The 27,968-nt window shown below is 45.2% G+C and overlaps 1 protein-coding gene across 2 annotated transcripts in view; it reads left to right on the top strand.

Moving 5' to 3' along the window:
* Window positions 1-27,968, top strand: part of SPTBN5 (spectrin beta, non-erythrocytic 5) — a 466,593-nt gene that overhangs the window by 180,590 nt on the left and 258,035 nt on the right. For both annotated transcript variants that reach the window (XM_073638836.1, XM_073638835.1), the window contains exons 25-31: window positions 744-944; window positions 1,678-1,794; window positions 1,917-2,071; window positions 5,888-6,020; window positions 6,963-7,108; window positions 12,484-12,598; window positions 23,303-23,413. In XM_073638836.1, the coding sequence (XP_073494937.1) occupies window positions 744-944; window positions 1,678-1,794; window positions 1,917-2,071; window positions 5,888-6,020; window positions 6,963-7,108; window positions 12,484-12,598; window positions 23,303-23,413 (978 nt within the window). The remainder of the gene's footprint in view (window positions 1-743; window positions 945-1,677; window positions 1,795-1,916; window positions 2,072-5,887; window positions 6,021-6,962; window positions 7,109-12,483; window positions 12,599-23,302; window positions 23,414-27,968) is intronic.

Raw genomic sequence — 27,968 nt, 5'->3', positions numbered from 1 at the left:
CTATGTAGCTCGCTTACTTCACTTGCCTTCGGCCGTGCTCGGGGCCCTCACTAGGCTTCATACTGGCAGTAGGCCTCGCTACTCTTCACCGCTCTTATGGCGTCAGCACGCCGTAGGCTCACTAGTCTGAGCTCTCTCTGGACTGAGCTCCACTGCAGGCTGACCTCTCTCAGGCTTCTCTACTGCAGGAACTGAACTGAACTGCCTAGCTCCATCTTCCCTTTTTATATCCCTATCCGGGCTCCCTCTTGTGTCCTGAGGTGGAAGGTGGAGGTGTGTGTATGCTACGAGGGCCTCTTGTGGAGGAATCCGTCCATGCACCCCTCCAGGATCTGTGGCACTCATGCGCAGCAGGGGCGCCACACAGCCAATAGTAGAGACCGGGAGCGACTCAGCGCTGGACCCAGGAAAGATGATTAAAGCACATTTTTATCTTTTAATAATAAACTGCACCCGGGGACCATGATTTTCTGAAAGCAGACAACCCCTTTAAAGTCACCACAATGATTTCCGACAGTCAGATCACTTCTTACTCTGCAGCAATTTGCTGAAGATGAACCTCACAGACCTCCTGCTCTGCCCAAATAGTCAAATTGAATATTTCATTTTCTAATTTCTTATCAGCGAAGGTCATTGTTTGCAGATAAAAATTATCTGTCAAAAGTATGTTTTCATTTATTTTTTCACTTTTAAAGCACGGTAAAATCAATGATCTAAATCTTATTTGATTGATTGTTGTTTAGGAGTTACAAGCCGAAGTCAACGCGCACAAGCAGCAGCTGCGTCGAGTCTTGGAGATGGGCAACTCTTTGATTGCAAGCGGCCACCCTGAGTCTCGTAACATCTCTGACAAGAATAAGGAGCTGCAAGATGCTTGGTCAGAGCTGGAGCAAGCGTGTGAAAAGAGGATGAGGGGCCTGCAGGATTCAGTCGGCTTCCAAAAGGTGAGAGATGACATTCTACCATAGCTGCTTTTCTCCTCCTAAGAGCAAAAATAAATCGGTAGCGAAATTGTCATGTTTTCTGTGATCTATCAGCAGTGTCAGACTGAAGAACATTGGGTCCACCAGAGGACTTCATTCTGAGGGCCCAACTTACATCTATTCAAAACCAATGCATTATAATTTAAGTGGTTTTTCGGACCTAGACTGTTTTTGATCAGGCACTGTATCAAGTGGTATAGTCGTAAGATGCACAATGTTAAGAGTCAACTCTGCTTGCTGATTCGATCGGTTATCACATGATTGTTCAGATACCATTGAAATCCAGATGATGGAGCCAGGTTCTCCCCCACTCAGGAGCCCCATAGCAGCTGCAAGATCAGCATTATAGAATCTCTTGAAGGAGAAGCCAGGGCCCACCGGAGAATCCTCCAGTTCCCTGGTGGGCCAGTCCAACTCTATCAGTGTACATTAGTATTAGTCGGGAAGCCTCTTTAAACATACATATTTATTTGTTTTCAAAGGTTTTATATAATATGCGTCATTGGACCCTCTTTATTAATAGTTTCTACTGCAAGCCTTTGTATCCCGTAGATGCTTTGTAAATGTACTATAACAATAGGCTTGTTTTTTTTAATTTGAAAAAAATAAGCCTAACATTGATTTCTGATTTGTGACTAGAGTTATGAAACATTAAATGTATATATATATATTTTTTTTTTCTCCAATGTGAAAGTTTCTTCTTGATGTGTCCGATATGGAGAGTTGGATTGGAGAAAAACTTCCACTGGCGAACAGTAAAGATTATGGTAAAGAAGAGTCTGCCACCCAAAAAATGATGAAGAAACATAAGGTATTCTATGAAACGGCTGGTTCTAAGGTGTACAATGTAGAAACATACAGAAAAATAATATCCAGAAATGTGTATATCTAAGAGGATTAAATGCAGCAACGTTCTTCCCATGTTATCCCTAGGACTTACAGCAGGAGATTGATCTCTACCAAGACTTGGCATCTACGCTAGGTTCCTCAGGACAGAACATGCCTTCCTATGGATGTGATGAAGTCGATGCTCCTGTCCAAAAGATTCGTTCACAGATGAAGGATCTAAAGGATTGTGCAAGTGTAAGGTAATAGAACGTTATGTCTTCTACCTACAATAGGGCACTTTTATCAATACTGACTAATTCTTAGACAAAAGCAAACTAAAGATGGATGTCATCCGGCAGTTGTCTTGGCCATCACTCCCATACACTGCTGCAATCTCTTAGCCAAGCTCTCCTATATTCTCTTTGAAAGAGTCGCTCTCAGACATCTCTGGCGGCAGATTATCTCCTAAAGAATAAGAGGATTGACAATTCCAAATTGGACATCCCAGATCCTTAACTCCCCTTTAAATAATCTTTTCGATTTCCTTATATACACTAGACTTTCGACCAAACCTGTTGATAGCGTTGGGTTTGGCCGATGTTAGTCTAATGTCTATGTGTCACACAAGGTGTGGGAAAGACTAAGTGCAACACGAAGGGAAGAGAGGAAGGGAGCCCAGACACTAGGGAAAGGGGGAGTGGAGACCTCCTAGGCTGATCTGATATCCCTATATTGGTTCCTCACCAATCACCGCACAGGAACCTAAACCCTGTATTTCCCTAGAGCTTGGCCCTCGATAGGGAAGGGGGGGTGAGCACTAGTCAGCTACCACTAACAACTAAAGACAACAAGGGAGACAAACATGGGGGAAAGTAACTTAGCTTGAGCCGACTTCAGAGAGATTACACCACACGTCCTCCTAGCACCAGAGACGAACTAAACAGAATGTAGTAGCTCCAAGCCTTCACAAGGAAACATGTGAATATCACCTGCGCCTCCCTGTAGCAAACAGAAAGTATTTAAACACCCAGGCCTGGGTGTCAATTAGCAGGAGGGAGGTAGCCGCTGAGTCCTAAAGTGAGATAAATCTAAGAAGGTGTCTTTAATGCCAAACGAAGAGATCTTCTGCAACCAACTGCAGGGCAACTGTCTGTCACATCTGACACACCTATGACAGTAGGTGAGGTTTTAGATTAGACAGTCTTAAAATGTGGCAGATTTATCACAGTGTTCTGTGGTGTTTAATAGATATAATGTATTTTTAAACTATCTAATCTAAGTTTACCGATTAGTTGACTTACTCTGTGCTGGAAATGTATGCTCCTTTCTTTGTAAATCAAGCCAATTTCAGTGACACAATGCCTCCTTGTTGGGCAAACCATAAAAAGTGCTTAAAACTCAAAATTATAGTATGAGTCGTGAGAAAGGAAAAGTGCAATACAAATAGGAATTCAGAGAAAAGTAACTGTACTGTACATCACAGGCATGTTTTAGGTGGCCATGACAAGTTTCTACGTGGTCATTTTATGTGAAGCTCGTTGCTACTCCAAGTTTCTGTCCCAGATCACTCCAAAATGAGAAATAGAGAAAGAAGAAGGTAGAATGAGTGCTGGAAAAAAGCAAGAAAAAGGAAAGGGATAGTTAAGGGGAAACACAAGACCTTATGCACCAACAGTACGTGTTCACAATTATGTATCCTGGGGTCTACCAGATCCACCAGTGAAAGTTGAAGCAGATTCTGGTAAATCAGCCAAGCTTTCTTTCCAAACTAAGCCCAGATCGAAAATCCATCTGTCGATCAAGTGCCATAGACTTTATCAGAAAGGCCTTCATTGTTAGCTACTATTTCCTCCACTAATATCAGGTAATTAATCTTTTAGACGTTGTACTCTATTATGAGGGCCATAGATGACTTCCACCACTGGCGGAACTAGAGCCTTAGAGGGCAATATTTGTACCTAGACCCCCTTCCCCACCAGCATGTTGCTCAGATATGTGGGCCCCAGTGGTGTTAATAGAGTCTGGGATAACCCCCATAAAAAAAAATAAATACAATTTACAATTTTATTATCTAATTGCCATATTTTCTTAAGTAATGTTTCTAAGTAATAAAAGAAAAAAGAGAGAAAGCGCCCCTTGCGCGGATCATTCTAAAAAAACATACACTTCTCAATAATGAAGATTCTCACCTGACGGTGTTGTGCAAAGACAGGCACAACACTGAGAGAATGTGTAAAGGGTCTGATGGCTTCTGCTCCACCTGCTGGAACCCGGCAGGAGATCCAGAGAAGAATTCAGAAAATAGGGAAAACCGGTGGTTGAAGTTAGCGCTGCCGCAGATGGGTCAGTAAAAAATCAGTAAAAAAATACCAATCAGGTGTTATAAAAAAAACTTTTATTCAAATGCTACGCGTTTCGGAACAGGTCTGGTTCCTTCATCAGGCAGATGTACAATTACAATGAATACACATGGTTTTATACACTCACAGGAAACATTGTTAATTACATCCAACTTACAACTGGTTAATCTGTTAGTGGCCACCTGCGCTAGGCTGCGCCTTGCCAGTGGCAGGAAAAAAACAACATATAATCAAATTTAAAATATATATAGTGTAAAATGAATAATGTAAAGGCCTGTCAGTGCCATGCAAATTATTTAAACCCTTTAACTACACAAAAATTATTATTTTTGCCAAAGTGTCTGGATGCATAATTAATTATTTTTTGTTTTCTGTTTTTGTATTATATATTTATCAGTTTTTATTTCTGTTTGTTTTTTATTTTTTAATTTTCGTTCATTGATATTGATTGCATGTACTTCGTTTTTTTTTCCTCTTTCAATTCATTTTACTATCTCGTATTGCCAATATATTCATTCAAACCTTCAGGTTTGAGTGCCGCCAATTAAAAAATCCAATAGGACTCTTTATTGATCAGTATCTGTATCTTGGGGCTACTTCAGATATTTGTTCCAGAATGATCAATTTCAGGCTGGTAGGATCCTTGGGATGCTCCATAAGGAAATGCCTTGAAAGACTACGGCATACATTGCCTATTGTAATGTTCTGCCTGCGTCCATTCAACCTATAGTGCATTTCTTAGGTCGTATGTACCACATATTGAAGTTTGCAACTGAACTCCAATAAATATATTACAAAATCGGAGTTGCAGTTTACAAAATGTTTGATGGGAAGTATTTCTCCCGTGGCCCCCATACAGTATAATGTCTCCTTTTGTGGCCCCCATCTATAAGTAATGCCCCATTTTGCTCTTCACACTACTATTAAAAAAGCAACCAAATCTCATCTGTCCCCGCTCCTATGACGAGTGGCTCAGTCCTCATCCTTTCCCGGAGTAGCTGGCGCAGTGAAGTGACGTCATTGCCCCGCCTGTGGCATTATAGACTCGTGACTGTGGAGTAAGTGTGGTGCAGGGAGCTAAGGGCTCTCTGGTCCGCAATAGATTTCAATTGGAGGTGCATCGGAGGATATCGCTGGCTTTAACGGGCCACCTCCTCCAGGGGCCCGGTCACGGCCGCACCCCTCTTTGTTCTAGTGCCTAGGTACATATTCTCCTAGATTGTAATAGAGGAAATGTCTGAAGTGACAATTACGAGTAACCCTTAATGATCGATCATCTTGGGATTGCTGAGTATTGCCATCTTATGTGAGCCCCTAATAAGATCCATGTAACAGCTCCTTAAATTTCAAGGATTAGGTTCCAGAATTGATGTAATCGGAAACAGCTCCACCAAATATGCCATGGTGTACCCATTTCGGTCCCACACCGCCATCACAGGGAAGAGCTAGACGAGTACAACTTTAGTAAACTGATGTAACTCTATACCATTGAGATAGTATCTTCTCATTTTTTTATCCCTATGCGTGACATTTTGTGACTTACGATAAACTGGAAAGACAGGTTGAGTAAGAGTGTAAGTACGTTATCGTTGTCTTATCAACTATTCTCCATCTACTTAGGTTATTTTTCATATTTTAGTACAACGTTCATTTTGAAGACATTTTGTTGAAAAAATGTTGCACTTCACCATTATTCACTATCATTACTCTGCATAGATGGGGAAAACTGGAAGAGGCTTTGGCTCTGCATGAATACGTCCGAGAGTCTGGAGACCTTCAGGAATGGATTCACCAGCAAAGACAAGTGGCTAGTTCTGAGGACTATGGCAATGACTACGAGCATGTCCTGGTTAGAAAGTCATTAATTATTTCCATAATTCATTTACAAGACTTCTTGATTGTTGACTGTATATATATATTCCATCTCACTTTCGTGATGCTGATCACTAGAAAACATGGTATACATTTTTATTTGGATGTGGTGTTTCCTTTGGGAAAAGTGTAGCTTAAGCCATAGAAGAAGATAATAAATAATTCACAGCATTAACGCAAACTCCACTAGGTGGTAAAAAATAAAAAAGGGGAATCAAACGAGCCCCAAAGAAATTAGCCATGCATCGCCCCTTCCAGACAACGCTATAGTCATAACATATGCTCTGTAATCTGACAGCAGCATGATGTAGGGACAGAGACCCTGATTCCAGCGATGTATCACTTACTTTTCTGGGTGCAGCAGTAATGATAGAATCACAGTTTTCTCTGCTGCAGATCTAGCAGAGCTCAGAATGCTGAGCAGTGTATAACCCCACTCACACCACTGATTGGTAGAAAGCAGCCAAACAGTGGTGGGGGTGTGGATGGACCAGGAAGCACGAGACACCTAGTCCTGTAGTGATAATCTCCTGCTGATAAAACACTGATTTGTATTGAAACAGCAAAACACAGCCTGGTAAGTGACACATTACTTGAATCAGGATCTCTGCCGCTACATCATGCTGCTCTCAGATGATATAATAATATAATAATAATAATTTTTATTTATATAGCGCCAACATATTCCGCAGCACTTTACAATTATATAGCTAAAACCTGCTCACAGTTTCCCTTTAGTAGAAATAACATTTGGAGGAGATCCCTTCTTTTCTTAAAGTTATGAATTATTTGAAAAATTAATAAATATTTTTATTAAAAAAAAAAATGTGTCAAACAGCAATAAAAATAAATAATAATAAAAAAAAATTACCATGAAAAACATATCTTTCTAAGTTTGGTAGATTTTTTGTTTCCACAGCAACTCCAAGCTAAGTTTGACACCTTCCAGCACCAGATGGAAACAGCTGGACAAAGGATGGCCGGGTGCCAACGACTTGCGGATAATCTTCTCGACAGAGGACATTCTGACTCGATGCAAATTGTACAAAAGCAAAAGGAGCTACGGTAAATTAATTTTGAAAGTGCTTTTTTTGGCAAATGAGTCTAATGACTTAGTTATAAAGACAAGATAGGTAAAACTATGACTCAAATCATAGACAGGTGCCGATCACTTCACATAACCAAGAGGGTCTCTCTGCGGTCCTCCTGACTTCAGAAGGAAAATTATGTCAGTTGGAAATATAGTTTGCTATACATTTCTTGAAAGAAGAAAGCACTTTTCCGTTCCTCTGCATTTCCTAACACGTTGTTCCTAAATATTCTTTCACCCGTATGTTATTGCTGTTTGCGTTCATAAAAGTTTGCTTGCAAACAGAGCGCTAAAGACATCTTACAGATTACAAATTTACATTGTCTCTATAGGTCATAAGGGCAGATTGCTCCTGTTTGCTCATACAAAGTATATTTTAAACTAACAAGACATCAAGTTTGGTTCAATCTGTTGTATTATGTCCATTCTGTTTGGTTTGTCCAAATCTATTGAAGGTGGTAAGCATCCTTGTTCAAATAAACTTACGTGTGTACCATAGTTTCAACAAACTTTACAGAAATAAATAGTACAAGCAAATCTAAATAACGTTGCAATATATCTTATCAGAGAAATAAACTTCTTTCTCCACTTATGAGCCACTTCTTCCACCCTTTTGCCTCCTGAACTCATCATTCACTCTCAAAAACCAGTTGACCACTGAAGGATGCGCAGCTACACAGATCAGTACTACTGTATATAGTCCTCAATTCTGCTGCTGCTTTCTGTCTATGTGCTACCTAAGAAAAGAAGAGCAGGAATTCCTCTCTGTGCTATAATGTGTATAGGAGATATCACAGTAGTTTCCTCCCACCACCTCAGAGTCAATTGCAAGAGAGCCTGCAGTGGGGAAAAATGCAGGCTACAAGTCATATAATGACCAAAAATGGGGGTATTTCTCATGTACAGACACTTGATGGATTATTCTGAAAAGTTATATGAAAGCATAGGTACCGTTTAAGAGCTTCTATTATGTGGGGAAGAGGGAAGAAATGGAATAGTTGTGATACAGCAGAACATGACTTATAAAGGAGATCCTCAGAAAATTCTGTTGCAAGTCCTAATGTTTTGGCAGGAAAAACGTTGCGGAAAATACACTTGTTTTTGCTGCATTTTTGATGTGCGCTTTTGTATTTGTCCCACTCAGAATGGGTGAAATCTGCTGCAAAAACGCTCCAAGTATTGATATGCTGCAGATTTTAACCTGCAAGTAAAAAATAAGCAACATGAGCATGGGATTTCAGAAATCTCATTCATTTTTCTGGTACTATAAAGCGTTGTGTATTTTCCACATCAAATCCGTGCAGAAAAAAAACGCAATGTGTGTACATAGCCTTAAACCTTTAGGCTGAGTATGAAAAATTGTTTGTTTTTCGTCTGGAAAAAAACTAGACCATTTTCATCCTTATTGCCATCCGTATGTCAGATGTGTGTCTACTTTTTACATCTGTATGACATCTGCTTTCATACATGAAAGTGAGCCTGACAGCTGATACGTTCTGTCCAATCCACAAGCAGCATGTATCAGGCACTGGCTGTATGATTTCAGCCATACACACGTGGTCAAAAGTCAGACATTGCTTTTCAACCCTGCTTCCACAGAATTTTTTTTAAAAATTAAACTTATGAAATAGGCCTGGACAGAAATGATAGTACCCCTGAAAATAATGTGACAAAAGGGACATGTTAAATCAAGTTGTGTCCACTAATTAGCATCACAGGTGTCTACAATCTTGTAATCAGTCAGTGGGCCTGTATATAGGGCTACAGATACTCACTGTGCTGTTTGGTGACATGGTGTGTACCACACTCAACATGGATCAGAGGAAGCAAAGGAAAGAGTTGTCTCAGGAGATTAGAAAGAAAATTATAGACAAGCATGTTAAAGGTAAAGAGTATAAGACCATCTCCAAGCAGCTTGATGTTCCTGTGACTACAGTTGCACATATTATTCACAAATTTAAGATCCATGGGACTGTAGCCAACCTCCCTGGATGTGGCCGCAGGAGAAAAATTGATGACAAATCAAAGAGACGGATGATACGAATGGTAACAATAGAGCCCAAGAAAACTTCTAAAGAGATTAAAGGTGAACTTCAAGCTCAAGGAACATCAGTGTCAGTTCGCAAAATCTGTCGTTGTTTGATCCAAAGTGGACTTCATTGGAGACGACCAAGGTGAACACCATTGTTGAAAAAACATAAAAAAGCCAGACTAGAATTTTCCAAACTACATGTTGACAAGCCACAAAGCTTCTGGAATAATGTCCTATGGACAGATGAGACAAAAATGGAAGTTTTTGGCAAGGCACATCAGCTCTATGTTCACAGACAGAAAAATGAAGCATATCAAGAAAAGAGCACTGTCCCTACTGTGAAACATGGAGGAGGCTCTGTTATGTTCTGGGGCTGCTTTGCTGCATTTGGCACAGGGTGTCTTGAATCTGTGCAGAGTACAATGAAATCTCAAGACTATCAAGGGATTCTAGAGAGAAATGTGCTGCCCAGTGTCAGAAAGCTTGGTCTCAGTCGCAGGTCATGGGTCTTGCAACAGGATAATGACCCAAAACACACAGCTAAAAACACCCAAGAATGGCTAAGAGGAAAAGATTGGACTATTCTGAAGTGGCCTTCTATGAGCCCTGACCTAAATCCTATTGAGCATCTTTGGAAAGAGCTGAAACATGCCGTCTGGAAAAGACAACCTTCAAACACGAGACAACTGGAGCAGTTTACTCATGAGGAGTGGGCCAAAATACCTGTCGAGAGGTGCAGAAGTCTCATTGACAGTTACAGGAATCGTTTGATTGCAGTGATCGCCTCAAAAGGTTGTTCAACAAAATATTAAGTTAAGAAGAACCATCATTTCTGTCCAGGCCGATTTCATGAGTTTAATTTTTTTTTAAATTCTTTGGAAGCAGAAAAGCAATGTCTGACTTTCATTTGTTCATTTTCATAGATTTTTAATTTATTATTACTTTTGTCAGATTCAAGCTATTTCTGTGACCATTGGGGGTTTTTCTTTCATTAAACGAGGGGTACCAACAATTTTGACCACGTGTGTATATGTTTCACTCTGAAACACTGGGGACCGAGCCATAAAGTAGACTAGGTGGACAGGCAGGTCTGTGGCAGCTTCTCCCCACCTGCTGCCCTGGAGTAACAGGTATCTTCCTACATACACATGCAGGGAGAAATCTGTCAGTCACTGGGATTGGGCGGGGACAAGCCACCGGGACCCAACTGTTCAACTAGTCTCTCGTGTGGGTCGGTCCCCAGCTTTTCAGAGTGAAACATATATGGCTGAAATCATACAGCCAGTGTCTCGTGGATCGGACAGCACGTATGAGCTGTAAGGTTCCTTTTAACATTTAATAAATGTACAAAACTCAATTCAGTTTCCTATGTTAATAATTGCAATGTATCCATAAAGAATGAATATCAATACGGATGATTCATATGGGATCTTTTTTTTTGTGTGCACCTATAGACTTGAATGTGCAAGTCTTGTACAGAAAAGGAAATAGACTAGTGAAGGCTGCGCTCATCTAAGCAGCACTATTCAGTGAAATTAGTTCCTGTGCGATCCAATTATAAAACGTACCCTATCCTATTATAAAACGTACCCTATCCAATACGCACACGTATGTATAATATGCTCTTCATTCTTTTAAAGGACACCCCTCATGCAGCCAGTACATGGAAGAATTAGTAATTAGTAGGTAAATCCAGATTTTTCACTAATCCCTCCTGCCCTGCACGTCGCTTTACAACCTCAGGTGAGGATAGAAAGAATAAGTGCCAAGGAAGCAGGGATTAGTCATATATCTCTGGGCGCTGGATCCTCCCAGCTTAACATGATATTGGCAATTGCAGCCTCTTCCGGATGAGAAGCTTTAATTAGATAATTATTTCAGTCATACTGAAAGACGGGATAAAATACTACAGCTGCATGTCATGACTCTGACAGCCCTGACACTTCTGCAGCGGTCTTACAACATTTCTGCAGCATATTTTTCATTTTTGTTATGAGTTATTTTGACATTTTTAAATACACAAGGAAATCTTGATTTATTTTTTTTTCATGCAAATTATCTTCCTAGATGACAAAACGCTTTCTTTACACGAAAGCATTAAATATGATCTAAAAAAAAATAAATTAGCGTTTGCTTTTAAGTGGGAGAATTGGAGAGCAAGAAGGAAAAGTTGGTGGAGTTTTTTGCGTTGCTGAAGGAAGGAAGAAGGTCCGTTGCCAAGGGACATAATAATGTGATTTTTAATTGATGCGTTTCGAAGTATAGCACACTTATGTTATAATGGGAAAGACTGTTGTAACATGTGGTCCCGGCACACCTTATGCATATTTCACCCTAGCTTCATCAGGGAATGTGTCCCCATGACATGCCCCCTGACAAAGCTAGGGTGAAACGTGCGCAAGGAGCGCCAGGACCACATGTTGCAACAGTCATTCCCATTGTAATATAAGTGTAATATACTTCGAAATGCGTCATATAAAAACCTTATAATTATATCCCTTGGCGCCAAACCTTTTTTTTATTCCTTCAGCAGCACGGAAAACTGCACAACTTTTCCTTCTCGTTTTATTACATGTTTTCCTCCTTAAAGAGAGTGTCTGATTGTCATCTGTGCTAAACCGCTCTGTGCATATGGGCAATGTTTCTGCCCAGATCATATAGAAAGTATTGCAATTCATTTGTGTCCTTCCTTATGGATCATTATATAACCTATAATAGTAATAGTACATGTAAATAACACAGGGTACTTAGTTGAATATTTTGGTCAAAAGAGCGTAAAAGCCATCCCACCACGACAAGGTGTACCCAATCAGGATAGACCCCAACTCTAGTATATCACCTCGATATGTGCCATCGGATCTCAAAATAAGCAGGACCCAGACCTGACTGTTTTGCATCTACCAGTGGAAATCTATATAGACAAAATTCACAGCCCAAGCAGGGGGGAGCCATGCCACTGTATGTACAAAGTGCAAAAAACTAATGCAAACCCCCCCAAAAAATGAACCGGAACACATTAGTATAAGTGAAATTTAATAAATCTAAAACATATCAAACATATCATGTACGAGTAAAGCTATAAAACCTCAGGATAAAAACAAAATGAGAAAATATCCTGCAGTAAGTACATAATAAATAGCAACAGTACATATAAATAAACGGGGTACTTAGTTAACACTATTTTGATCAAAAGAGCGTAAAAGCCATCCCACCACGACAAGGTGAACCCAATCAGGATGGTCCTTAACTTTTGTAGTATAAGTATAAAGCTATATATAAGTTTATAAAACTTTTTTTGTTGGTTTGTTTCTTTTAAAGGGCTTCTTGGGAAAAACTTCAACAACTAACTAAGCAACGAGGAAAACGGCTGCAAGATGCTGAAGCTGTTCATAAGTGTTTTTGGGATCTAAAAGAAGCCCTCTCTCACATAGAGGTTAATATGATTGATAAATAGTAATTTTTCTGATAAACATTTGTAGTAAATAGAATATTTGGTGCCATACTTCATAAATCAGAACACATTTCATCACGTACTAATCAAGGAATAAAAGATAAAAGTTGTGCTGCAAGAAACTTCATTACGCAGAAGAAGGTTAGAGATAGGAGGTGTAAGGGTTCTTTTTACAGATCCGTGTGACGATCTGAGAAAAACTGCATGTCCTACGCAGATCTGACTTTGCCTTTTAATGCCTCATTCAGATGTCCTCGAGTCACAGTCACATACAGGTGCTTCTCACAAAATTAGAATATCATCAAAAAGTTAATTTATTTCAGTTCTTCAATACAAAAAGTGAAACTCATATATTATATAGAGTCATTACAAACAGAGTGATCTATTTCAAGTGTTTATTTCTGTTAATGTTGATGATTATGGCTTACAGTCAATGACAACACAAAAGTCATTATCTCAGTAAATTAGAATAATTAACAAAAACCACCTGCAAAGGCTTCATATGCGTTAAAAAAGGCCCCTTAGTCTGTTTCAGTAGGCTCCACTGACTCGCCCCCTGGGCCGTGGGGCACGCGGATCCGGGCGATAGGGGAACGATGGGGGTAGTAGTAGTGGCGGCCCGGTCCCGCGGCTCAGGGTGGTCAGGCCAATGGTAGTCTGCTATGCGCTCCAAATAATGTCCGATTGCGGTCATTAGGAACCGCCGCTGCAAGGCAGTCCGCTGGGGCTGATGATGGGTGCAGCTGAGGTGATGTGACTCCCCACGGGAAGAGTGCAGCCCCAGGGCAGTGTAGTGGATGTTGGGAGTGATGGTAGTGCGAGTCCCGGTGCTGATAGTGCTGGAGGCGCGAAGGAGCACACAGACAACAAGTTACAGTCCAGGGTCTTTACTCACAGTTCGTTTGTTCCAGGTCACTTCGGCCAGCAGTGACCGCCCGAGCCGTGCTGCGTCCACCAGGTGAGGGGCTCGGTCAACTCCCAGGCAGTTCAGGAGCATGGCACAGGACTCCCTTTTATCCTTTCTCTGGCCTGCCTCACCAGTGACCCACTTTTGTCCAGCTGCCGCGGACCTGTGCGGTTAAACGTGGGCCCCGTCCTCCGCTGTCCTATATGGTGCCTTCCTAGCAGGTTTGATGAGGTGTCGCACCAATATATGATCACGACGACCGGTCTTTGGCTGAGGGTTGTTTCTCCTCCACCAACTTGGGATCCGGTACCCTTAATCTGCCTGACCCTGCACCCTGGATTCTCGTGGGTTCTTAGGGTCCCTTCCACCTTCTTGTTCCTGAGCCCTTCTGTTTCTCAGTCTCTCCTTCTTTGCAGTTCCTTTCTGTTTCTGTTCCTTTCTCTTGGAGCTGAGATGAGCCAGAATCTCAGCTCCCCTTCACCTCCTCCTCGGCCTCTTCTCTGGGCCTGGCTCTGGAGCAGCACTCAGCCTGAGCTGCTGCTCCCTGTCTTCTCCTCTCCACAGAACAGAACAAACCTAGATCTCAGATGGTGCCCACCTTTTATACCTCCCTCTGACCATGAGCCCAGGTGACCAGCAACCAATGAGCTCCTATCTACGCTCAGGAACCAACCCCTATCTGCCCCTACAGCACTGGGTGTTCCACCCCCCTCCCCACTCCAGGCAGGGACATAGTCGGTCGTGCCTGCACTTCTGTCTAGTGGGAGCACCGTTGAGCTGTCCCTCGGAAATGGGGTGTGTGTGCTGTATGCAGCTAACTGAGCCCTGGTCCACACTCCATCCTTACCTGGGAGTGGAATATCACACCTCTGGACTGAGGTGCAATACCCCTGTAGCGGCCGAACCCTCGGGGCGCTACACCACAATCATGTGGAAGACTGCTGACTTGACAGATGTCCCGAAGGCAGTCATTGACACACTCCACAAGGAGGGTAAGCCACAAAAGGTTATTGCTAAAGAAGCTGGCTGTTCAGAGTGTTGTATCCAAGCATATTAATGGAAAATTGAGTGGAAGGAAAAAGTGTGGTAGAAAAAGGTGCACAAGCAACCGGGATAACCGCAGCCTTGAAAGGATTGTTAAGAAAAGGCCATTCAAATATTTGGGGGAGATTCACAAGGAGTGGATTGCTGCTGGAGTCATTGCTTCGAGAGCCTCCACACACGTATCCAGGACATGGGCTTGGCACCTGTCCACACTGCCAAAAATACCAATACCTGGTTTACACACAACAGTATCACTGTGCTTGATTGGCAGCAAACTCGCCTGACCTTAACCCCATAGAGAATCTATTATAGAGAATCTATGGGGTATTGTCAAGAGGAAGATGAGAGACACCAGACCCAACAATGCAGACGAGCTGAAGGCTGCTATCAAAGCAACCTGGGCTTCCATAACACCTCAGCAGCGCCACAGGCTGATCGCCTCCATGCCACATTGCCACATTGCTGCATTGATGCAAAAAGAGCCCCGACCAAGTATTGAGGGCATTTACTGAACATATATTTCAGTAGGCCAACATTTCCGATTTTAAAAACATTTTCTAAGCTGTTGTTATAAAGTATTCTAATTTACTGAGATAATGGCTTTTGTGTTTTCATTGGCTGTAAGTCATTGTAACGGGTCTGGGAGGCAGAACCTCTGAGCAACTTATACAAGGGGGCGGTCCTTGTAAGGAAGCGGGTGGCGACCAGGGAAGACAGGCAGGTAGTCACAGCAGGTGACCGGGACAGTCTCTGGGTAAACGGGCAGGAGGTCACAGCAAGTGACCGGGCAGTCTCTGGGTGAACGGGCAGGAGGTCACGGCAAGTGACCGGGACAGTCTCTGGGTAAAGGGTAGGTACGACCTGTGACGGCTGAGCCTCCAGGTAGGCTAGCAGGCAGATGGCAGATGTGTGCTCCCAGGTGAGCAGGCGAGAGTCTCTGGATAAGCAGGTGGTCACAGCATGTGACGGCGGAGCCTCCAGGTAGGCTAACAGGCAGGTAGCAGATGAGCGCTCCCAGGTGAGCGGGCAAGAGTCTCTGGACTGGCAGGTGGTCACAGCACGTGACGGCGGAGCCTCCAGGTAGGCTAGCAGACAGGTAGCAGATGAGCGCTCCCAGGTGAGCGGGCAAGAGTCTCTGGACTGGCAGGTGGTCACAGCACGTGACGGCGGAGCCTCCAGATAGGCTAGCAGACGGGTAGCAGATGAGCGCTCCCAGGTGAGCGGGCAAGAGTCTCTGGACTGGCAGGTGGTCACAGCACGTGACGGCGGAACCTCCAGGTAGGCTAGCAGGCGGGTAGCAGTTGGGCGCTCCCAGGTGAGCGGGCAAGCTGGTCCATAGACAGACTGACAGGTGTTGGAAGGCAGACCGTCGGACCTCAGGCTAGCAAGCAGGTAAGCGGATAACAGGCAGGAATCAGACAGCAATCTGGCAGGAAACTGGCAGGTAACTGTCAGGTAACTGGAAACGGGACCTGAGGGCTGAAGCAGAGTAGTGAACAGTGCAACAACATTGCTCGGGCACCTCCATTTTGGAGGAGGTGCCTTATATATGGTGAAGTCCTCCGGCCATTGGCCGGGGACTCCTTAGGACGGCGCGCGCGGCCCCTTTAAGAGGGGGGGAGCGCGCGCGCGCGCGCCCTAAGCACCGTGGCCGGGAAGGAGCGCGCGCTGCCAGCAGAGCGGGAGGAAGACGCCGGGCTTGGAGCGGAGAGGTGAGGGAAACAGCGTCCCTGCCTAGCAGAGGGCAGGGACGCCGATGCTACAGTACCCCCCCTTTAGGCCCCCCCTTTTTTAGGCCAGACAGAAATTTAGCAAGGATGAGAGGGGCATGGATGTTCTCCCGGGGCTCCCACGTTCTCTCTTCAGGACCAAACCCCTTCCAATCTACTAGAAAAAAGGTCTTTCCTCTTACCCTTTTTGTGGCCAGAATGTTCTCTACCTCAAACTCGTTTTCAGCGGAAACCGGAGCAGGAGGCGTACCTGTAGACTTGGAAAAAGAGTTAAGTACCACGGGTTTGAGGAGAGATACATGGAAGGAGTTAGAGATCTGCAAGTTGGCCGGGAGTTTCAATTTATAGGCCACCGGGTTGATCTGACTGATGACCTCCAGAGGACCGATGAACCGAGGCCCTAACTTATAGGAAGGAATCTTGAGCCGGACATACTTGGAAGAGAGCCAGACCTTATCCCCTGGACAGAATTGAGGAGGATCCAGACGTTTTTTGTCAGCATGTCTTTTCATACGCTCGGACGACTGAAGGAGTGCGGACCGGGTACTCTCCCACAAGGAGGAAAATTTGTTAACAAGAGATTCCGCAGCCGGATTATCCACCGAGGTGGAGACGGGAAATGGGATCCGAGGATGCTGACCGAAGACTACAAAAAACGGGGATTTGGAGGAAGATTCGCTCTCGTCATTGTTGTAAGAGAATTCGGCCCATGGCAGGAGATCCACCCAGTCAAAATGGTGGGCATTAACGAAGTGCCGGAGGTAACTGGTCAGGATCTGATTGATCCGCTCCACTTGACCATTAGACTGTGGGTGGTAAGCGGAGGAGAAGTCCAGGGTGACGTCTAGCAATTTACAAGTGGCTCTCCAGAAACGTGAGGTGAACTGTACCCCACGATCCGACACGATGTGGAGGGGCAGGCCATGAAGACGGAAGATGTGGCGGATAAAGTCTTTAGCCAGCTCGGGTGCAGACGGGAGGCCTGGCAGGGGAATAAAGTGAGCCATCTTGGAAAAGCGGTCAGCGACCACCCAAATGACCGTACAACCGGCAGAGACGGGGAGATCAGTTATGAAGTCCATAGCAATATGCTGCCAGGAGGCAGCAGGCACAGGAAGCGGAAGGAGGCGACCGGCTGGCAGGTGTCTCGGGACTTTGTTGCGGGCGCAGGACACACAGGCAGAAACAAAGTCTATTACGTCCTTGTGCAGGGTAGGCCACCAGTAGTGCCGGGTAATAAGCTGGAGGGTCTTTTTCTGACCGGCGTGGCCAGCTAGTTTAGACGAATGGCCCCAGTGTAGGATCTTCTCCCGATCAGGTACTGAAACGAACGTCTTACCGGGAGGGAGACGATTTAGACTCACGGGAGCCACTTGCATTACTCTGGCGGGATCGATGATATGTTTGGGTTCTTCCTCGAGATCGGACACCAGAAAGGATCGGGACAAGGCGTCTGCTTTGATGTTTTTGTCAGCCGGGCGAAAATGAAGAACAAAATCAAAGCGAGCAAAAAACAAGGACCACCGGGCTTGGCGCGGGTTAAGTCTCTGGGCATGCTGGAGGTAAGCCAAGTTCTTGTGGTCAGTGTAGATTATTACCGGGTGAAGAGCCCCCTCGAGTAGGTAACGCCACTCCTCCAATGCCAGCTTGATGGCCAATAACTCTCGGTCTCCTATGGAATAGTTGCGCTCAGAAGAGGAGAAGAGTTTGGAGAAGAAGCCACAAGTTACCATTCTCCCGGAGGACGATTTTTGGGTAAGTACCGCTCCGGCTCCAGAGGAGGAGGCTTCAACTTCCAGGAAGAACTGCTTGTTGCCGTCCGGGCGATGCAGCACCGGGGCGGAAGAGAAGGCCTGTTTTAAGGAAAGAAAGGCCTCCTCTGCTTCGGGCGGCCACTCTTTGGGATTAGTGCCCTTACGGGTGAGCGCGGAAATTGGGGCAGTCCGGGAAGAGAAGTGCGGTATGAAGAGGCGGTAGTAGTTGGCGAAGCCCAGGAACCGCTGAATAGCCTTCAACCCCTCCGGTCGAGGCCATTTCTCGATGGCAGACAGTTTCTCTGGATCCATTCGGAGGCCGGTCTGAGAAATAATGTAGCCCAAAAACGGAAGCGAGGTCTGCTCAAAGAGGCACTTCTCATATTTAGCGAAGAGGTGATTCTGCCTGAGCCTGAGCAGGACCTGACGAACATCCCTCCGGTGAGTCTGGAGATCCGGAGAGAAGACCAAGATGTCATCCAGGTACACCACTACGCAGGAGTAGAGAAGGTCCCGGAAGATGTCATTGACCAACTCTTGAAAGACGGCAGGAGCATTACAGAGACCAAAGGGCATTACCAGATATTCATAGTGGCCGTCCCGGGTGTTGAATGCAGTCTTCCATTCATCCCCCTGACGGATACGGACCAGGTTGTACGCCCCACGGAGGTCCAGTTTGGTGAAGATTCTAGCCCCCCTCAGACGATCAAATAACTCCGGAATGAGCGGAAGGGGGTACTTATTCTTCACCGTGATCTGGTTAAGGCCTCTATAGTCTATACAGGGACGGAGAGAGCCGTCCTTCTTTTTAACGAAAAAGAAGCCTGCTCCCGCCGGGGAGGTAGATTTCCGGATGAATCCCCGGGCCAGATTCTCCTCAATATATTCGGACATCGACCGGGTCTCAGCAGCGGACAATGGGTAAATACGCCCACGGGGAGGCGTAGTACCGGGTAACAGGTCGATCGGACAGTCGTATGGTCTATGAGGGGGTAATGTCTCTGCCTCCTTTTTATTAAAGACATCAGCAAATGACCAATAAGGAATCGGAAGTCCAGGTAGATTAGTTGGGGTAGGAGAAGGACGGACGGGATGAACGGGAACCAAACAAGTCTTATGGCAGTCCTGTCCCCAACGAAGGACTTCTCCGGTCTTCCAGTCAAGCACGGGTGCATGTCTCTGGAGCCAAGGTAGGCCTAGTAAGAGGGCGTGAGAGAGTCCAGGCAGAACATGAAAAGAGATGCTCTCAGAATGCAGCATTCCCACCTGCAGAGTAATGGATTCGGTGATGAGTTGGATGGGACGTGGTAAGAGGCCCCCATCCACGGCAGCGACAGATAAGGGTACAGCCAAAGGTTTGGTGGGAATGCGGTGTCTTTCTACCAGGGACTGTGAAATAAGATTCCCGGCTGCTCCAGAGTCAAGTTGGGCTAGTTCGAAAAAACGGTTCTCCCCGCAGATAATTGAGACTGACAGCAGCAGAGATGGAGAGGATTTATTCTTGTCTAGGTCGACCTCTCTGAGCAAACCTAGACACAGGTGTTTCCCGACCTCTCCGGGCAGGTACGGATCCGGTGCTCCTTGCTGCCACAGTAGAAGCAGCTCCCCTCGGCACAGCGTAAGTCCTGACGGGTTTTGACCATCTTGGTCTGGTCGACCTGCATAGGCTCAGGAGAGTGTACCTGGGGAGAAACGGAGGGAGTGACGGGTTTCTGGAAGGTAGGAGCTAGACGTGGAAACCTCCTCTCACGGGTGACCTCTTTGGCACGCTCCTGGAACCGTAGGTCAATCCGGGTGGCAAGAGTTATTAAGTCATCGAGAGTGGTAGGAATGTCCCGACCGGCGAGTTCATCTTTAATACGGCCGGACAGACCCTCCCAGAAGACAGACACCAGAGCGTCGTTATCCCAGGCCAGCTCCGAGGCAAGGGTACGGAACCGTATGGCATATTGGCCCACGGTGAGGCTTCCCTGACGGAGGCGTAGCAGAGACGATGCGGATGAGGTCTTCCGTCCGGGTTCGTCGAAGACTTTCCGGAAAGCCGTGAGAAAGGCAGGCAAGTCGGACACCAGGGGGTCTCCTCTCTCCCATAGAGGATTTAGCCAAGCCAGTGCCTCCCCCGTGAGATGGGACATGATGAAGGCTACTTTGGCCTGGTCGGAGATAAACTGGTGGGACAGGAGTTCAAAGTGCAGGGTGCACTGGTTTATGAAGCCCCGAGCCAGAGCGGAGTCGCCTCCGAAGCGAGGAGGTGCAGAAAGCCGGAGTCCGGAGCAGGATACCATGGTATTGGTGGGCAGCGGAGCTGCCGGGTTGCGAGTCAAGACACTAGCGGTGGTTGCTGGTGGAGCAGTCAGAGTGTCCAGGCGAGAATTGACATTCCGCAGGTGACTCAGGATGGACTCCTGTTGGGACCTCTGACGGGACAGTTCATGACAAAGGTCCGAGAGCGAGGGAGCTTGGGTGCCACCGGGTTCCATGGCCCGAGCAAACTGTAACGGGTCTGGGAGGCGGAACCTCTGAGCAACTTATACAAGGGGGCGGTCCTTGTAAGGAAGCAGGTGGCGACCAGGGAAGACAGGCAGGTAGTCACAGCAGGTGACCGGGACAGTCTCTGGGTAAACGGGCAGGAGGTCACAGCAAGTGACCGGGCAGTCTCTGGGTGAACGGGAAGGAGGTCACGGCAAGTGACCGGGACAGTCTCTGGGTGAACGGGCAGGAGGTCACGGCAAGTGACCGGGACAGTCTCTGGGTAAAGGGTAGGTACGACCTGTGACGGCTGAGCCTCCAGGTAGGCTAGCAGGCAGATGGCAGATGTGTGCTCCCAGGTGAGCAGGCGAGAGTCTCTGGATAAGCAGGTGGTCACAGCATGTGACGGCGGAGCCTCCAGGTAGGCTAACAGGCAGGTAGCAGATGAGCGCTCCCAGGTGAGCGGGCAAGAGTCTCTGGACTGGCAGGTGGTCACAGCACGTGACGGCGGAGCCTCCAGGTAGGCTAGCAGACAGGTAGCAGATGAGCGCTCCCAGGTGAGCGGGCAAGAGTCTCTGGACTGGCAGGTGGTCACAGCACGTGACGGCGGAGCCTCCAGATAGGCTAGCAGACGGGTAGCAGATGAGCGCTCCCAGGTGAGCGGGCAAGAGTCTCTGGACTGGCAGGTGGTCACAGCACGTGACGGCGGAACCTCCAGGTAGGCTAGCAGGCGGGTAGCAGGTGGGCGCTCCCAGGTGAGCGGGCAAGCTGGTCCATAGACAGACTGACAGGTGTTGGAAGGCAGACCGTCGGACCTCAGGCTAGCAAGCAGGTAAGCGGATAACAGGCAGGAATCAGACAGCAATCTGGCAGGAAACTGGCAGGTAACTGGCAGGTAACTGGAAACGGGACCTGAGGGCTGAAGCAGAGTAGTGAACAGTGCAACAACATTGCTCGGGCACCTCCATTTTGGAGGAGGTGCCTTATATATGGTGAAGTCCTCCGGCCATTGGCCGGGGACTCCTTAGGACGGCGCGCGGCCCCTTTAAGAGGGGGGGAGCGCGCGCGCGCGCGCCCTAAGCACCGTGGCCGGGAAGGAGCGCGCGCTGCCAGCAGAGCGGGAGGAGGACGCCAGGCTCGGAGCGGAGAGGTGAGGGGAACAGCGTCCCTGCCTAGCAGAGGGCAGGGACGCTGACGCTACAGTCATAATCATCAACATTAACAGAAATAAACACTTGAAATAGATCACTCCGTTTGTAATGACTCTATATAATATGAGTTTCACTTTTTGTATTGAAGAACTGAAATAAATTAACTTTTTGATGATATTCTAATTTTGTGAAAAGCACCTGTATTTATTTTCCATGGACAGCACACGTTTCCATTATAGTCTATGGAGGTGTTCACATGTCCACGTATTTTGGGCAGACAGAGTGGTCCACTTAAAATAATGGAGACATGTGTTTTTAATCTAAGACACAAATCAAAATTACCTATACAAGTCCATGGGTTTATGAAGAAAATCATGGACAGCACATAGATGGCATTAATGTACAGTCCGCGTGCTGTACATGGTTAGCATTGCAATGAATAGAAGAAACCTTGCAGGCTTTTTTTTCCAGTGAAAAGTCACTGATGAAACTCATATCCAAAAAATATCATGAATAATTGTCTATGTTTTTACAAACAAGAAAAATCATAGACGACTGAATGAGGCTTAAAGGGGTATTCACATCTCCAGGATCTTATCCCAATATGTAGTAGGTGTAATAATAATATTAACAAATACCTCCAATTAGAAATCTAGTATAGTTCTCCTGATAAGTTATGTTGCTTACCCCATGTGCAGGGCATTGCTGTAGCTTAGGTATCCATGGTTTTGACCACTCATATAGTGACAGTTAGTTGTTAGTGGTCATAACCATGGATACCTGAGTTACTGCAATGCCCTGCACATGGGGTAAGTGACATAGTAAATCAGAAGAACTATACTACATTTTTAATTGGGGGTATTGGCTAACATTATTATTACACCTGCAACATACTGAAATAGGATCTTTGAGATGGGAATACCCCTTTAAGTCTTTATGGTTCCATTAAAAAACAATTGCAACCCAGAAGCCGACTGTTTTTAACTGATGCAAAAAATGACATCAGTTAATGTAGTCTAATGGAAGAGTTTATTTTTCAGGATTTCTTATATAGTGCCATCGTATTTCATAGCTCTTTAAAGACATCCCTATCCTTGTCCCCATTGTGGCTCGCTATATAAATTCCCTATCAGTATGTCTTTGGAGTGTGGGAGGAAACTGGAGAACCCGGAGGAAACCCATACAAACACGGGGAGAACATACAAACTCCCTGCAGATATTGTCCTTGATGGGATTTAAACCCAGGACCCCAGCGCTGCAAAGCACCAATTCTAACCACTGAGCCAGTGCGCTTCCTAATTCACTATTTGCATAGATCATGTAAAAAGAAAGGAGGTTATCTCTTCCTTACAAGCACAACACAGATCTGTGCATTTATTCCAGAAATTAGCACTACTTTTTTCATATTAGATTGCTAATTCATTGCTTTCAGGAACTGCCATGAGCAATTTTTTGCCCCATGTCTACGATTAACTTCCACTGTGTAATGAGCGTTGGTGATAATTGGCACCAGATACATGATATTACACTAATGTGCCAAAAAATGGACAGAGGTGACTTAAGTACAGTATTTTGGGATCTTATCATTAGATATCTGAGCATAGATGTTTTTTTTTTTAATTGCCTGGCAGGAAAAATCCCAAAGCATTCCAGATGACATTGCCAAAGACCTTAGCGGAGTCCAGTCCCAGCTGCGTAAACACGAGGCCCTGGAACATGAGTTGTCTGGGAATGAGCATCAGGTAAGCGATTCATTACTGTGCATGTCTGGGGAATCGTAGCCGCACTGCTCCCCGCTTAAGACCCTCGCTATTCTTACATGGCTGATGTGGCCCAGCTGTCACAAGCGTTCACACAGCTCGGTGACATTTCAGTACAGGCTTCAATCATGTGTCCATAGCAGTCTAGAGAGTAAGCGTGCACTGCTGACTGAACGACTCCGATACACAACTCAATGAGCTCCGGCCGGCTTTACATGGGTGACTGTCATGGTTATTTTAATTGTCATAAATTTTAAAACTTATCAAAAAAGCCCTCCTCCCATCAAAGGTTTTATCCTCTTAAAGGGGTTGTCCAGTACTTTATATTACCCCCCCCAATGTATCCCCCCAGGCCCCTAAGGATTTTTGTAATTACCTTACGTTGCAGATAATGCCTGTGAGTGGCGCTATCACTGGCCGCTCACAGGCATAACGTGACCCCCGGCTGCAGCCGGCTCTGACATCCGCTGACGTCACGACGAGCGCTGGCTGCAGCCGGAGGTCTCTGTCTTCTGCGTTCCACGGTAGATTCCAGGCTGTGGGCGGGGTTACCACCCCGCGCCACACCCGGCATCCACCACACGCTCTGCCTCTCCCCATTTATTGGGAAAGCACGCGGTGGATGCTGGGTGTGACGCGGGGGTAACCCTGCCCACAATCCAGCAGCCACCGCGGGGACCCCAGCGCTGAGTCACGCCTCACTTGTCGTGACGTCAGCACGGAGTCACGTGATGCCTGTGAGCGGCCAAGGATAGCACCACTCACAGGCAGAAACAGCAATGTAAGGTATTTACAAAAATCCTTAGGGGCCCCGGGGGGATACATTAGGGGGGTAATATAAAGTACTGGACAACTTCTTTAATATATTGCAGTGATCATATTATACAGCACTGTGTACTTACAATTGCTCATTTTGCCTTTCTACCCAGCTAATTCTTCTCTTTTCTCTGCTCTATGTAGAAACAGGAAGTCTCTTGTCCCTGCATTTATCATCCCCCTCTTCAACTCCTTACCCAGCTGCTCCTCCCTCTGCCATAGACTTTTGCAGTGATGTAGAATTGTAGTTCTAATGATGACTCATGCAAGGAAAAGTGACTTCCTGTTTCTACATAGAGCTTAGAAGGATTCAGCTAGTCAGTTTTTAATCACGTGATATCATAATTCTTCTCTTTTCCATTAGATCTATCTGGGTCGAAAGGCAAAGTGAGCAATTGTTTCTGTTAAAAATAGATAAAATGTCAGTTTTCTTGTCCTCTTGTAATTTACGCGTGAAAGTTAGTCATATATATGTTGCTGTTTCTCTTTTCTACTATATTGCAGTATTGCAGTATGTATGTAGACTAGTAACAACATTTGTATTAGTTCACACAGTTTATAAAAATGTAAAACTGAAATAACAAAAAAATAAAATAAAAAGTAAGCTACCAATAGTTTTAATATTTAGGGAAGGGGGAGGTGGCGGTTATTCAGTATATGCAAAGGCCATTTATATATCTCCAAAACCTGGTGCTGATAAACCTGTGTACAAGATTAAACAATTACTCCCATCAAACTTTTTATCCGCTTAATATATTGTAATCATCATATTATATAGCACTGTGTGTTACACGCACGACGCTAGGTTCAGATAGGGGCGAGACAGGTTACATGAATTCTTTGGAATCCTGGGGGAACCGTTACTCAGGGCGACCATAGACCATGTTCTGCAGCTTCTCTCAGACACACAGGGGTATTGACCCTCAGGCACAGACATGTAGGTTGTTTCACTAGCTGACCAGACACACTTGACAAGAGTCCTCATAAACGGTAGAACAGTAGCATTTAATAAGAAGCCGCACAACCAGTGCAAGTTAAGTCTTTTGAGCAACAGGCTCCAGTGACAAACAGCACAGTTTCCTTAGCTACACAGCAGTTCACAGTCTTCCCAGTAGTACAGGACAGCACAGTTCTAATGCAAAGGCACATTAATGAACACAGCATTCTTTACAGCACAGTGAGATGGAGGAGGGGGGGGGGGGGTTGCTGAGGGAGGTGATCCCTGTGACACCATTTCTTCCAGTCCTTATTTTTCTGCCTGACAATGCTCTGCACTGCTAGAACTCTACCTGACCTGTGCTTAGCTTCACTCCTGACTTGAATCCTTTTCACTTGCGGGGGCGCTTCTGTGAGATACAGAACACACACACCACCTTTCTCTTCGGCTCCAGTCAGACAGTAAACAACTTCCCCACAATCCCCCTGGGACTCTGCTAAAACACTCCCTCTTCTCCTGTGACTGTGTTAACCCCTCTAGTTGCTGTATGCTTGTGGAGCACAACACTTCCTGTCTCCTGTGCTTGTGTTACTTCTAATAGTTGCTGAATGCTTTTAAAGCAACAGCACTACTTCTGCATGTCACACTCTGCAGCAGCACTACTACTGCATGTCACATGTGTATTACAATTGCTTATTTTGCCTTCCTACTGAGCTAATTCTTCTATTTTCTATTAGGTCTGTGACATCACGTGATTAAAAACTGACTAGCTGAATCCTTCAGATCTCTATGTAGAAACAGGAGGTCAATTTTCCCTGCATGAGTCATCACTGCAAAAGTCTATGGCAGAGGGAGAAGCAGCTGGGTCAGGAGTTGAGGGGGATGATAAATGTAGGGACAAGAGACTTCCTGTTTCTACATAAAGCAGAGAAAAGAGAAGAATTAGCTGGGTGGGTAGAAAGGCAAAATGAGCAATTGTAAGTACACAGTTCTGTATAATATGATGACTGCAATATATTAAGAGGATAAAAACTTTGATGGGAGGAGGAGGAGTGCTTCTTTAAATTAGTCCAAACAGACAAAAGTTGTTCCAAATTTATCACTACATGCTGTGAGGTTTTTATTTACATCTTGTTAGACACTTTTTCTTATGCCGTCTCCTGGTTGGACTGGTTGACAAATATTTGTGCCATAATTATGCATTTTACAGGGAACCTGACATTTGATTCATGCTGCAAAAATCACGGAAGGCATGAATTGGGTTTCACTTGCTTTATTGCTGACGTGTATGTTTTACTCTGAAACACTGCTGCATTTCTGAGACAACACGCCGGGGACTAGGTGTCTTAGCTGACTAGTCGGAGGCCAGTCCTCCTATGTCCGGTGCCCTTTACGACTTCTCTAAGTGGCAGCCTACAGATATGCTATACTTATGCCCATTTGCTTTGTGATAAAAAAAAAATTTTTTGCAGCCCTTAGACATTTTGCACTTCAATAGTGCTCACTCGTGGTAGCTTCACTGCTGTCAGCTACTGTATATGCCCAAAAAGACCAAATGCTATTTTTAATGGGTAGTACAGGCAGAACAAGTGCTGTAAATGGGCCATAAACATTTCAATCTAATTTTGGTGCCTGAAGGTCACAAGCAACTGAAACTTGGAATCAAATTATATTTACCAACCTTCATATAATTATCGTACTCTGCATCTGTAGCCTCCTACACAACAACCGCAGTAAGAAATGAAAGTCCTGAAATTTGGGGATATGATTTTATACAAGTATTTCTATATTTTTAATCTAGAACTATTTTATTAGCATTATAAAATGTTCAAGTATTAAGAGTATTAGTGATAGTAGTCTGCAGAAACTGTAAAAGATAAGATGTGGCCACAGTCAAGCAAAGTTTCAATGTGGGAATATTTATATTAAAAATTACCACATTTTTAGATATTTTTCTCTTTTGTAACTTGTATTGTTTTCCATGGTATTGATATTATCAATATTATCAATACCGTGGATGGCAAGAAGAAGAATCATTGCCTTCGAAATGTGGTGGTGGTGGTGGAGAAGGATGTTATCAATACCATGGATGGCAAGAAGAACAAATCAATTTTGGAACAAATCAAGCCAGACATGTCTGTCAAAGAAAAGATCTCCAAGCTATGACTTGCCTACTTTGGACACAACATATGAAGAGATTGATCACTGGAGAAGGACATCATGGTTGGAAGAATAGAAGAAACAAGGCGAAGAGGAAGACCAGCAACCCGATAGCTTGATACTATCAAGTTAACGATGGAGAAGAACCTGGTGGACCTATCTAGGCTTGTACAAGATCAATCTTCCTACAGATCATTCATCCATCAAGACACCATGGCTCGAGATCTAGCTGAAGGCCATTAAATAATAATATTGTCTTCCATACAGATGACATATAAAGAGGACCTGTTGGCTCTCCTAGCATGTCTGTCTTAAAAACTTTAGAAAATGCTTCCATTCCCCATCAAATTAATTTTGGCACTCTTCTGTTACTCCTCCTGGAAATATATGAATAAACTATCCTGGCAGTCCTATTGTTAACGAAGCATGTGACGCACCCCCTGGGCCATATTCTTTAGGGGAATACCCGGAGCCGGATCAGATGGGGGTTGTAGTCTCCGAGTGGCTGTGACCCGGTCCGTGCCCAGGGTGTCAAGCTCAGTGTGTGGCAGTCCTATGATGTTACTGGATGTTCTTTATGTCGACTACGCCACCCGTTGAATTGCGGTCACTACGGCCGCCGCT

This window comes from Phyllobates terribilis, unplaced genomic scaffold, assembly GCF_046119375.1.
Source record: "Phyllobates terribilis strain yellow unplaced genomic scaffold, ASM4611937v1 Scaffold_7__3_contigs__length_470593459, whole genome shotgun sequence".
In the NCBI taxonomy this organism is placed as follows: Eukaryota; Metazoa; Chordata; class Amphibia; order Anura; family Dendrobatidae; genus Phyllobates; species Phyllobates terribilis.
The sequence above is the reverse complement of the archived record's forward strand: the minus strand, read 5'-3'. Positions and strand labels throughout refer to the sequence as shown.